Source organism: Protopterus annectens, chromosome 6.part0 (genome assembly GCF_019279795.1).
Source record: "Protopterus annectens isolate FY-2018-M chromosome 6.part0, PAN1.0, whole genome shotgun sequence".
Classification (NCBI taxonomy): domain Eukaryota; kingdom Metazoa; phylum Chordata; order Ceratodontiformes; family Protopteridae; genus Protopterus; species Protopterus annectens.
Genome location: NC_056737.1, coordinates 1,775,634,916 through 1,775,648,214, shown reverse-complemented (window position 1 = coordinate 1,775,648,214; position 13,299 = coordinate 1,775,634,916). Strand labels below are relative to the sequence as shown.

The 13,299-nt window shown below is 39.4% G+C and overlaps 1 protein-coding gene across 1 annotated transcript in view; it reads right to left on the bottom strand.

Moving 5' to 3' along the window:
• The window catches only part of LOC122804931 (natural resistance-associated macrophage protein 1-like), a 757,143-nt gene that overhangs the window by 317,164 nt on the left and 426,680 nt on the right, over positions 1–13,299 (bottom strand). Inside the window, exon 6 of the mRNA XM_044075149.1 lies at positions 13,063–13,133. Within this exon, the coding sequence (XP_043931084.1) occupies positions 13,063–13,133 (71 nt within the window). The remainder of the gene's footprint in view (positions 1–13,062; positions 13,134–13,299) is intronic.

Below are 13,299 nucleotides of genomic sequence, written 5' to 3'. Positions count from 1 at the left end.
CCTGCAGGCACCCTTGCGAGTGTTGGTCTTTCACTTAGGATCTCTCTGTTTCTTTTTCTTTGCCTATACACTGATAGCACTCCTTGATAGGGAAGGCAGTCTCTAGCCTGCACTCCAAATACATTCTTGGCCTCTTCCCATTCTGTTATCTTCCCCCTTGCTAATTATTTGTTCCCAATACCTTGCTTCTTTTGCAAGATTTCTCCAATAAATTCCAGCCACTTCTTGCTTATTGTCTGTATCCAAATAGCAGTCATCCCTGTCGAAATAATCTCCTTTCTCCATTCCCATGTTGGCTTAGTTATTTCTGCTACTTTATGAATATAATATTCTGTATGGTTATTGTTATTCGTGTTACGGATCTGCATCCAAAAATCCCAGTTTCTCCTTATTTCTTGAGCTTCCCCCATTTCATCATCATCATCTCATTTTTACTTTGAAATATAGGTTTCTGCTTGTGCTATATAGAGGATCCTTAACTGTGTAACTCTGAAATTCCTCCTCATAGCAGGCAATCCCAAACCACCTTGTTCAGTTGGAAGAATCAGCTTACCCACTTGACTCTTGCCATCTTCTCCTCCCAGATAAAATCCTTCAGCTTTATTAATTGCTATCCACAACTTCTCCTCTGGTTGATAAAAATATGCCTGACCTGATGTATAAAACCAAAGGGACCAAAAACAGTTTAACTAGTTGTATCTTACTAGCAGTATAATGAGCTTCCAGTTTCTCAGTTTTTGTATTATTTTTTTTGTTTAGTCTCTTCCCATATATCCTTAGCCACCACAAAAGAATCGTTTTTAATCCATACCTCTAAGTACTTCATTTTATGTCCCCATAAGCATGGATATTGCTGAACCAATTTGCGTGTGGGTACATCATTTACAGCTATTGCCTTTATTTTAGCTTCATTAATTTTGTATCCTACAAAGATCTGAAACTACCTCAAAATGCTCCACAGAACTGAAATGGTCATTTTTTTTTATTAGGAATAAAATAAATATCAACTGCAAAGAGAGCCAACTTTTCTTGATTACCATGCCAATTATATCCTTGGATTTGTGAATCTCTTATTTTCTTTGCCAATGGTTCTAAATATAGTTCAAATAACAAAGGAGAAAGAGGACATCTCTGCCTGTTTCCTATGCTCAAACAGAAATTATTAGGGAGGAGCCCACCTACTTTAATTTTTGCCTTTAATCCCTCATATATCCTTCTAATTAACCTTATAATTTTATCAGGGAATGCAAATGCTTCCCTTGCCCTACTCATAAACTCCAAGTTTACTCAGTTAAATCTTTTTTCTGCATCAAAACCCACCAATGGCAGTGGTATTTTCTTACATTCAGCTTCCCTCTGGCTTATCAGTGTTCTGTTAATGTTGTCAAATGTTTGCCACCCCTCCACAAAACCACATAGATCCATATCTATCAGTATTGGCATCACATTTCCATTTTTTTAGCCATTAGAGACATAAACACTTTGTAATCATGGTTTAAGATTGAAACGGGGCCTGTATGAAGTTGGATCTGATGGGTCTTTACCCTCTTTAGGTATTACAGCCACCACCACATTCTTCCAGGATGTTGGTGCTTTTCCTCCTATTAAAATACTATTAAAAAAACTTCCAGATCTTCATCAGATATTTCCCCTCCTAGTTTCCAAACTTCCACAGGAATTCCATTTAATCCTGATGATTTTCCTGTGGATCGGTTATACATCACCATTTTTATCTCATCTCCTGCTATCCAAACTGTTAGTTATTGAGCCTAATCTACTTCTAACCTTGGCATATTTAATTCTTCCATAAACATTTTCATTTTACCTTTTCTTGATTTCCATTTGTCTCTGCTTTATACAGACTTTCATAAAATATCTGAAATATTTCTAGTACCTCTGGTAAGCTCCACAAGCTTGGCAACAACCCTTTCTACTTTTTGTTGCTTGGGTTGATGTGCAAAAAGTTTGTGTGCTCTGGCATTATTATCAAAAAACAATTGTTTAACAGTAGTCTTCCTAAACTTATGCATATTATCGAGGTAATCCTTTATTTTCTGCCTAGTATTTGGCAATTGCTCCTCTTCTTGTTCTGTGAGGTTCTTCCTATTCTGTAATACTTTAACATTTGTCAGTCCCTCTGAAGAATTCTTTTACTTCTTAACCATATTTCTCTTTCTTTTATTTTCACCCCATTTTTAAACTCTACTTTAATTTTATCCCACTCCCTAGCTATATTTTCAGAAGAAATTTCTATTTTCTCCAATAAAGTACAGTTTTGTACCTACCATAAATGTAGATGTTCGAGGATCCACATTGCTGCAGTCCTAACAATTGGGTAGTCCGCTGTCCAGTCGGCCCGAATACCAAAGTATATGGCTGACGTCGGTCAGGGCGCATTAGACTGACGTCAGTACGTCAGGGTACTAATGCGCATGACCGACGTCATATCCTCAGTCTTTTCTTGCCCCAGATGTCAGAAGACCCTAAAAAGACAAGGCCAAATATACCTGCACCAAAAATATGTAAAATATATACAACAGTACCAGCATATAACCTCACCTACACAACCACCCCTAAACACAGAGGGGAAGGAGGGAGGGTAAATTGGACTGCAGCAATGTGGATCCTCGAACATCTACATTTATGGTAGGTACAAAACTGTACTATGTTCTTCATTCCACATTGCTGCAGTCCTAACAATTGGGTAGAATCCCAAAGCAGAGGTAAGGGAGGCTGGCAAATCATAAAGAAGCAGGAGCTGACAATATGCCTTGCAAAATAGCTGTGGCAAAACCAGCCCTAGACTTAGAGTAGAGAGGAAGGTGATAATGCTTAGAGAAAGTATGCACTGAACTCCAAGTAGCTGCCTCCAAAATATCCTTAGTTGCCACCCCCCTTAGAAATGCTGTTGAAGTGGTAGTAGCCCTAGTGGAATGAGGCCTAATCCCAGCTGGAATCTCTTTGCCATGATGGGAATAACAAAATGCAATGCAAAACCCAATCCACCTAGAAATAGTTTGTTTTGACACAGGCTTGCCCTGCGAACTCAAAGCAAAAGAAACAAACAACTGCTGAGACTGCCTAAAATCCTTAGTCCTGCTTAAATAATAACGCAATTGCCTGTGTACATCTAAAGTGTGCAAAATCTTTTCCCCTTTATTTTGAGGATCTGCATAAAAAGTAGGCAAATGAATAGTTTGGTTTAAAGCCACACTAGAAACCACCTTAGGCATAAAGGAAGGATTAGTGCGTAATGATACCCTATCCTTATGAAAAATCAAAAAAGGCTCAACCGCCATAAGGGCCTGCAACTCAGAAACCCTTCTTGCAGAAGTAATGGCCAACAAAAAAGCAGTCTTCCATGACAAGTATTTCAGTTCAGCAGTAGCCGAGGCTCAAAGGTTGTAGAGTAAGTTTCTCCAACACAAAATTGAGATCCCAAGCAGGAGTAGGAGCTCTACGTGGGGTCTTATATTCTTTGCCCTCTAAGAAATTGCTTGAACAAAGGATGTGAAAACAATGGTGGGTCACAATCATAGTGAGCTGAAATTGCTGCAGCATGAATCTTAATGGAAGAGAAAGACAAACCTTTGTCCAATAACTCAGTAAGATATTGAAGAGCCACACTCAAATTAGGCTCAGAAATCTCCAAATTCTTTGCTGCAGTCCAAAATAAAAATCTCTTCCATTTTTCTGCGTACACTTTCCTTGTACTAGGTCTTCTGGCTTCCATAATCACATTTAAAACTTGTTGAGGAAGTTGAGACCTGCTGTCTTTCAAAACAGAATATGCCAGGCTGTTAGATGAAGAGAGTGAAGCTTGACATTGAGCAGGTGACCGTCCCTCTGAGACAGCAGGTGTGGAATCAAGGGTAAAGGCCATGGAGGCTTCCTTACCAGACTCCTCAGTAATGGGTACCAGTGCTGCCGAGGCCAATCTGGAGCTATTAAAATCATCCTTGGCTTGTCTTGTCTGACCTTTAGAAGCACCTTTGAGAGAAGAGGCAGAGGTGGAAAAGCATACACATGAAGATTTTTCCAACTGAAAGAAAGAGCATCCACTTTCCAAGCTGTGTGATGAAACCTCTTTGTGCAAAACTTTGGCAGCTGGTGGTTTAGTGGAGAAGCGAACAGATCTATGTCTGGAGTTCCCCATGACACTGTCAATTTTTGAAATACATGAAGATCCAGTTTCCACTCGTGGGGATCCATGATTTGTCTGCTTAACACATCTGCTAAGGAGTTCTGTGCTCCGGCAGAAACCTTGCCTGAAGAGTTAGTTGCAAGCTGAGCGCAGTCTCCCATAGAATCATTGCTTGCCTGCACAATGGGTAAGAATGTGTTCCCCCTTGTTTGTTGATGTACCACATGACAGTTGTGTTGTCTGTTAGAATCAACACCTGCCCTGGAAGAAGTAACTCCTTGAAAGCCATTAATGCAAACTGGACTGCTAACATCTCTTTCATGTTGATATGTAGATGCTGTAGTCTGGCAGGCCACTTGTCTTGTATCCACTTTCCATTTAGATGAGCTCCCCAAGCAATGTCTGAGGCATCTGTTGTTAGAATCTGACTCGCCTCTGGCCGGGTCACAGAGAGTCCCTTGTTTAGGTGACATTCCTGAGCCCACCACAAAAATTCCTTTTGAATGCAAGGTATTATTTGAATGACAGTGTCCAAATCCTGGCAGTGCTGTGTCCATACATTTTGAGATACCATTGCAGCTTCCTCATATGCAGTTTGGCATTGGGAAGCACCAGAATACAAGATGCCATGAACCCTAAGGCTTGAAGGACTGTCCTTGCAGTCAGCCCGGACTGAAGAGATAGTTGATGGAAGTAACTGGAAAGATTCTTTTGTTTGTCCGAGGTTAAAAGGCCATCTGGGCTGCTGTATTCAGTCTCACACCCAGAAAGCACATGTCTTGAGAGGGTACTAGACTGGACTTTATTTCGTTCACAGAATACCCTAGGCATCTTAGCACTGCTATGACATATTCCAAATGCTGTAGAAGGTCTTCCTTTTCTTGAGCCAGAATCAGGCAGTCGTCCAAGTAAGGATAGATTTGAATTCCTTTTAGCCTGAAGTAAGCTATCACTGGAGCCAGAACCTTTGTGAATACTCTGGGCGCAGTAGATAAGCCAAAGGGCAATGCAGAGAATTGATAATGAGAATTTCCAGCTCGAAAATGCAGATACTTCCTGCAACTTAGTCTTATAGGCACATGAAGGTAAGCTTCCTTGAGATCTAAAGTTACCATCCAGTGATCTCTGCCCAGCAGAGGTAAAAGCTGTTGTAACGTCAACATTTTGAACTTGGGAATGTCCAGATAAGTGTTGAGGATAGATAAATCCAAAATTGGTCTCCACGTGTTCCCCTTCTTCGGTACTAGGAACAGGCGAGAATAAAATCCTAGGCCCCTTTCTGGCACAGGAACTGGCTGAATGGCCCCTATTTGAAGCAACAGAGAAATTTGCTTGTGAGCCTCTTTTCTTTGTAGAGGAGGAATGTCTGGCATGCCTTTGAAAGGAGGCAAGGTATGGAAATAAAACCTGTAACCGTGGTGAATGATATCCAAAACCCATCTGTCTTGGGTAATTAAATCCCAATTTTCTTTGAAAAGAGCCAGCCTTCCTCCCAAAGGTGCTGCCAGGCGAGAATGTACTGGCAGCTGAAAAGGTAGGTCATTGGGTCTGTTTACGAAAGGACTGACCCCTGCCTTCACCAGAAGACTGAGCAGGTGAACTCCCTGTTCTAGGCCTAAAAGAACCTTGTGCTCTGCCCCTACCACATCTAGACCTACCCCTAGACTGGGAATCATAAGCAGGATATGTCCATCCCTTAGTAGGCCAATTTCTACTAAACTTCGGAGGCTGAACCTGCAAAAAATCCTTAACAGTTTGCATAGACTTAGCCTTGTCCTCCATTTTCTTCAAAACTGCTTCCACAGGCGCACCAAACAACACATCAGACTGTAAAGGAGCATCCAAAATCCTTGTTTTAACATGCTCAGCTAAATTCTGATCCCTCAACCAGGTGTGCCTACGAAGAACAGAACCAGTGGCAGCCACCCTCGAGGAGGCCTGCACAGCATCAAAACCACATTGCAGGGAATGTTTACCCACCTGTTCAGACACATGAACTAAATCCTGCAACTCTTTACACTCAATACCTGCTGCCAGAGCATCCACCTTAGATTTCAACTGTGAAAGGAGGTAATTCTGATATTTTAACATGTGAAACTGACAATTCAACGCCCTCATGGCTAAAGTGGAAGAAGTATACACTTTCTTTCCCCATCTATCCAAAGCCCTTGCCTCTTTATCAGGAGGAACAGGATTTTTAACAACAGAGGCCTTCACACCTTTAGGCCCCTGAGAGACAGTTTCCGGGTCTGCCCTAGGACTCTTAAAAGATACTTATGAGCTTCAGGCACCCTATAGTACCTATCCGGTTTAACTGGGGCAGGAGGCAAAGAATCAGGATTCAGGGAAGCCTCTGCAAAACATCTTCCACCACATTCAGAACAGGAGGTATAGCTAAAGGCCTATGCTGGGGTAAAACAAGAATTCCCTAAGCCTCTTCCTGGAATCAGAGAAATCTTGACCTTCCCATTTAAAATGCTCCCTCATGGAATGCAGAGTCTCTGAAAATGAAAAATCCTCAGGAGGAGAAGCTGAAGGAGTAGAATCATCCACATCAGAATCAGAATAAGGAGGATACTCCTGCAAGTCTTCAACCGAAGACTCAGACGCCTCGAACATTGCTCAAAACTCTCAAACTCAGGTTCCACCCTAGGCCTCTTATCAGGAGGGGGCATAGAACCCCTAATCATAGTAATTAAATCCTCTGCCATTTTAAGCATATGTTTCTTAGGCAAAGACCCTGAAGCACTAGGAGAAACCCCCACTGAAGCTAAACTTGGCCTGCCTCTCAAAGAAGCCTTGGAAACAGAAGGGAGGCCCTAACCACCTTAGGAAGAGAGGGAAGAACAGCCACCTGAGAAGCCCCTCAGCCTGGCCTACTTCCTGAGAGGACACATCTTGTAACAGTAAAGTCTCTCCCTGAGACTCCAAAGAAACTCCTGGCAGAACCTCCGGCTCCACTGAGCCTTCTAGAGAACCGCCGTCTCGGACTGTCGGTTCTTTAACTCTAGGCTTTGCTGCTTTGTCCTTGCGCTTTTGGCGAAGCGTGCGTCGGAGCATCCGGCGGCATTTTATAATTACAACGCTTCCCAAAAACTAACCTGGCACAGTCTAACCTTCTCTTAATAGTGCGTTTGTTAAATCTAGCACAAGAGCGGCATCCAACAACGTCGTGCTCAGGCCCTAAACAAGGTATACACAAAGTATGGTAATCCCTATGAGGTATCTGTTTCCCACAAGAAATACAGTTATTCACTTTTTCTGACATCCGGTTAAATACTGAGGCAAGAAAAACCAAAATATTCTAACGGGTACTTAGCCAACTTTGATTCGGTCTGAAACTCTGACTTCAGAAACTTTCAGAACGCCAACCTGCACTCGCAAAATTGCTTCTGCATCGGACCATGCGGCAAAAAAGACTGAGGATATGACGTCGGTTATGCGCATTAGTACCCTGACGTACTGACGTCAGTCTAATGCGCCCTGACCGACGTCAGCCATATACTTTGGTATTCGGGCCGACTGGACAGCGGACTACCCAATTGTTAGGACTGCAGCAATGTGGAATGAAGAACATCTCCTGAATTATTTCCACTGTTCATTCCTTAAATTTCTCTCTTTTCAACAGTTAGGTGGGAAAGCACCAGTGTCCCAGTTTTAGTTCATTACCCTGCATTTTTATTTTAGTTATTATTAGCACATGATCTGAAATAGTTATTGGATGCATAACAGAACCTTTAATTAAATGCACATGTTCATGTGAAATATAAATTCTGTTTAGCCTAGTCTAGTTTTTATATCTTGAGGAATAATATTTTAATTCACTCCAAACTCCTACAACTGAACCAATGTCTTCCATGCCAAATATTTTCATAAATTTCATCAAGAATCAACCATCCTTTGTTATATTTTTCCTTGTGGGCCCCTCAGACACATCTTCACTGCTGCAAATCAAATTCCAGTTCCCACCTATGACTAATATTCCCTGCTGAAAACTGATTATTTCTCCCAGAATTTTCTAAAACTCCATTAGAGCAGATTTAGGCAGAATATGAATACATGCCAGTGTAATCCTCCTCCCTTGCCAGTAGTCCCTTAGTATTACAATCTACAATTATTATCATTTTTATCCTCTTCTATCTCCTATCTCTATTGGAGCTCCTCTTACAATTAATATAAGTACTCCTCTTTTCTTTTTACCAGGTAATCTGTAGAATAACCACCCTGAAAACCTTTCTTTATCAAATTCACATGTTCAGTTCTTTCCAAATGTGTCTCCTGTAGTATAGCTGTTTGTACTCTTTTAAGTATGGTTCACTACTCTTTCTTTTTGTATGTATCTGTGAGACCATTAACATTTAAAGACAATATAGAAAGTGTCATTATGTTAAAAAGTTATTATTCCCACCTTTTATTTTTAACAGCTTTTTTTGTTATCTAGTTTCAGCTTTTATGTTACATGCACACACTAATGTTTGGCAGGTTGATCTTTTATACAGTTGTTTTTTTTGTCATATCCATTTGAGCCTATGTCACATGTTACAAAGCTTTCTGTTTTACTGGAAGCCCTCAAAGAAAAAAACAAATACATCCCCAATACACCCCTAAAATCTATTAACTTAATATTAACACACAAAACTATGCACATCTTCAAATACTGAGGGTTTACCCTCCTAATAGGAACAATTGTCCCAAGCTGACAGCCATACTCACAGAACTGGGTTAACCTTAAAGGAATGTTACATGGTATGGCCTGTGCGTCTACTAAGTGCTGTCTGGTTTTGTCTTATCTTTATTGCTCTCCCAGAATGGGAAAACACTTGAATGCTTTCAAAAATATTATCTCCTAGCCACTGAAGGAAAGAAGTATTCTGTTTTTATTGATCTTTATCGGATTGTCTCCATGTAGACATGAGAACCAGATAAAGAGTTGCTTCTACAAACAGCTATTAATTTATATGCTAGAGGAAACTTTATTATATTCAATATTCTTTTTTATATCTTTGCTTTCTCTTAAAACTTGTTACTAGAGCAAGCCAAGGGCCTTAATCCAGTCATTCCCCTATGCAAAAAATGAGACAAATCACATTTTTCTTGTGCCATACCCTTTTGACCAGACTTTTTTTCTTCTATTTTTTTTTTTTTTGCATTGCAGTGTATACATTTCTTAAAACTGAACAAGGAGAATGAGAAAAGAAGGAAAAACAGGGGCACCTGTTTACTTTAGTATCCCCATTACACTTGAAAATAACTAAGAAAACTTTACATTATAACATGCAGATTATATCATGCACTACAAAACTGTTACTGTTAAGCACAACATTTTGTTTTATTTACAGTTAACTCTTTCCTTCCTCTTTCTCTGTCCCAAGCATTCCTGCAATCATTAATGACACAAACACATACCCAGTACATCTATGCTTTGAAATGGAAGCAATGGAGAAAAGAAAGTCTCCATTGCTCCATTTTTTTTTTTTATTTTTTTTTTATTTATTAAAAAAAAAAAGGCTTTAGACACTTTATACCAATGGAAAAAAGGCCGGGCTACTGGACCTTTTTATGTTCGTATATTGTGGGATTTACAATGGGCATGTTGGCCAAACAGCATGCACGTTTTGGAATATTAATGGGAGGGGTCATTGCATAATTTCAATTAACCAATATCTGTTTTTGCACTGACTAATTTACTCTCAAATTTCAACCACTACTTATCTATCATCATTTACATCTGTGACCACAGCTTCATATTCATCTTGTTTATTTAGTCCTCAGGTACTTATTATAACAAATATCAAAATAATGGTGAGCATTCATGAAGGTACTATGATGAGTATACCTCCATGTACATGTCATGGTCACCTTTCAGCATTCAGCATGGGTCCTAACATGGTGCTGTGCGGTGCTCTACACAAAGACATGCAGCACTATGCAGGGCTAGCTCTATATCCGTACTAAATACTAAAGAGAAACTCTGGGTGACAGGCATATGATAATTAGCCATGTTCTCTCTCTCACCCCCGCATCTGCCACCAGGAAGGAATCTGCAGACCAAGCAATTCAAAAAAATCTCTTGACTGTGTAGATCAGTATGACCAGTCTCACTGCATCATGGTATTGAATATGGCCAAAAGACCATGTTTTACTTCCTTTACATGATGGTGGTACAGAGATCTTGTGTTGGGGGGTACCAATATACACCAGGGACTACTTAACAGTAAAGTGCCATAAAAGACTTCCAAGATGGCTGCACATTGAGTAATAGCTTAATTCAGCTCTCCCCATATAAAAACAGTAACTCAGATTACAGAGAGACAGTAAACTGATGCAGCTTACCTAAACACACTATTAGAGTTTGAGAGAGGAAAGTGTGGCAGCAGTAGTGATGGAGTGAGAGGGGATAGGAGTGCAGATGAAGGCAACAGTCAGGAAGAGGGTTTAAGGTTTAGTTAGCAAGATGAGGAATTTTAGGTTTAGGGAATGGGAATGAGGTTTTAGGGTCAAGGGAAAAGAATGGGATTTTAAGTTTAGGAAAAATGTCTTAGGATTATTAGGATGAGAGAACAGAGACATAGGACTGAGTATCAGGAGAGGGGGTTTAAGTTTGCAGAGAAGAAAGAGACTCAGGCTTATGGGAGTGAGAAGTGTGTTTTAGGCTTAGAGTTAAGGTTTTGGTAGGTCTCTACAGTTTTGAAGGACAGGGCTTTGACAAGGCTAAACAGTTACAGGAGACTGAGTTACTGAGACTTAGAATATTTGCCTTTTTGAGCAGGTGGCAGCAAACAAATGTGTCATGAGCAAATAGAATGCTAGCACTTGTAGTATAGCCACAGAACAGTAATCTTCTGAGGGCTATGCTCTGTATTCATTTAGCCCAGTTTATGATTTTTTGTGTGTCCTCCTTAGTGTTTTTAATACTGCTTCTAATGATCTTTCACAGTCAGTTTTAAAATGAATTTCCTTATCAGCTTAAACCATTTTCCCACAGTCATAAACCTAATAGATCAGAAAATGCCATACTGCATATTGACTCTTGCAGGAAAGAGATATCAATTATCCAGCACAAAATAAGCTCACCATTTTTAATTCTTATGCAGTACTTTTTCCTTCCATAAATTATTTGATCCACTTTCATCCACAATGTATCTTCTACTTTCCCATTTTTGTTTTGCTTGCTATCCTTTTGCATCTAACATGTTTTCCAGTTTGGCAATTGAAGTTCCTTATTTAGTGTACCCCACACTGAATCTGTAAATATGACTTGGCAGCTTGAGTAAGGAACTTTCTGGAAGTGTACCTGGAACATACGCATCAATTGCTCTTATTTTCTGTTTATTCATTTTCTTATCTTTATACCTTCCTCTTCCTGAGTTAATTACAGGTGCATCAGCTTTCTCGATTAAAAATAGCTATGCTCTTAGCTGTTTCTTCTAGTACTACACCTGATGGCTCCTAACTCACCAAAACCCAGATGCATTATAAATAAAAATAATTCGGTCCATTTCCTTCTCTGCTGAAAATGCATTATTTTTCCTGAGTGCAGGTACCTTTGTCTACATTTTCTTCTGCCCTGTATGATAACCCATACAGAATCATTTATTAAATGGTTAACATCTGGCATTGGTTTTGTTCTTTGCCTTTCTAACCCTCATTGGCAAGAATAGGCTATGGCTTTCCATACCCTTTTTGGGGTGACCCAGGAGTGCAGTCTAAGTGACTGACTCAGAGCTACATAGTTGGCAAAGTGGGATGGATCGAATCAAACTCTGCAATATGGGAAACAGCACTTCATCAGATCATATCTTTAATCTTCTGCAGTAACCGCCAGACAATCCATTATTTTCCTCAAGAACAGGAACAACCTATACCACTTCAGCACTCATCTTTCTCAAGACATAGCCTTCCTCTTCAGACTGAGAAAATGTACAAAGTAGTACCCTCTTTGGTTATGACAGCAGAATTTCTGCTGTGTCCTGGTCAAATTATCCCCAGTCTGTATAAATACTACCTTTTTTCATCCTTAAAATAAGTCACAAGTCTAGTAGGTTTAACCTGGTCATTAAAAGCAAATCATTAACCTAATAATATTTATATGACAGCACTGTCCTTTGATTAAGAATGGGTGTACTTTTTCTTATTTTATTTCTAGTAAAGTCCACTGTTTTATTTCTGCATAAGAATTTTTTTTTAATTAGTTACCTTTTACAGTTAATTAAAGCATCTTTTATTTTGTAATGACAACCAACCATACACTGACTAACTAGTGCCTGATCAGTTGTCAGTGGGTAGTCACATTTCACACTGTTAAAGTAGGACTGAAAACATATAATCTGAAAAAGATGGCTGATAGTGTCTCTTAAAGTCTCATTCTGGCAATGTTATTAACTACTAAAATATGCATGTCAGAAGCATTTCACAACAAGGAAACACAAAATGAACTGCATGGAACTAAATAACAGTACAGCAACAAAGAATAATTATTGTATTTCCTTATATACTATTAGCAGCAAGCAGGTAATTGACCTTGGTATCTGCCATGATGATACATTTAAGAAGAATACATAATAAATATACTTTCCTGTAACATTTTGCTTTGGTTATCTGCTACCATACTTTATATAACATTGTGTGAATTTTTCTCTTAAATATAAATAGTTAATTTTGCATGATACTCATCACAATACTTCCAGATATAATATTTTAATCTGAAACATAAAAGCCTGAATTATATTTGCATGCAATGACAATGGACACTATTTCACCTGCTCATGTCAATTGCAGGTGGATATTTGTAGAGGATTGCAGTAAATACAGTGTTGGGTCATGCTACTGCATCAGTATGATGTAGGTAAGGCTAAAAGTGCTATTTCAGGCTCACTCATAAGCTGAAAGTAAAAATAGAGCATAAAATGATTACGTACCATAATTGTCAAGAAACAGGAATAGCAGCGTGTCTATAATGGTGATCAAGACACCTCCCCAAAGTGGAATCCTTATGGAAGAGAAAATAGAAGCCATTACAACCATACTTCATGACCATTATCTTAACTGGTTTCATTCTACAAGCCATTTGCATGTAATACATACTTCAGATGTTAACAAACATTGCACTTAAGATCAGACATGAATAGACTGTACCATGGATGATACTAGAATTA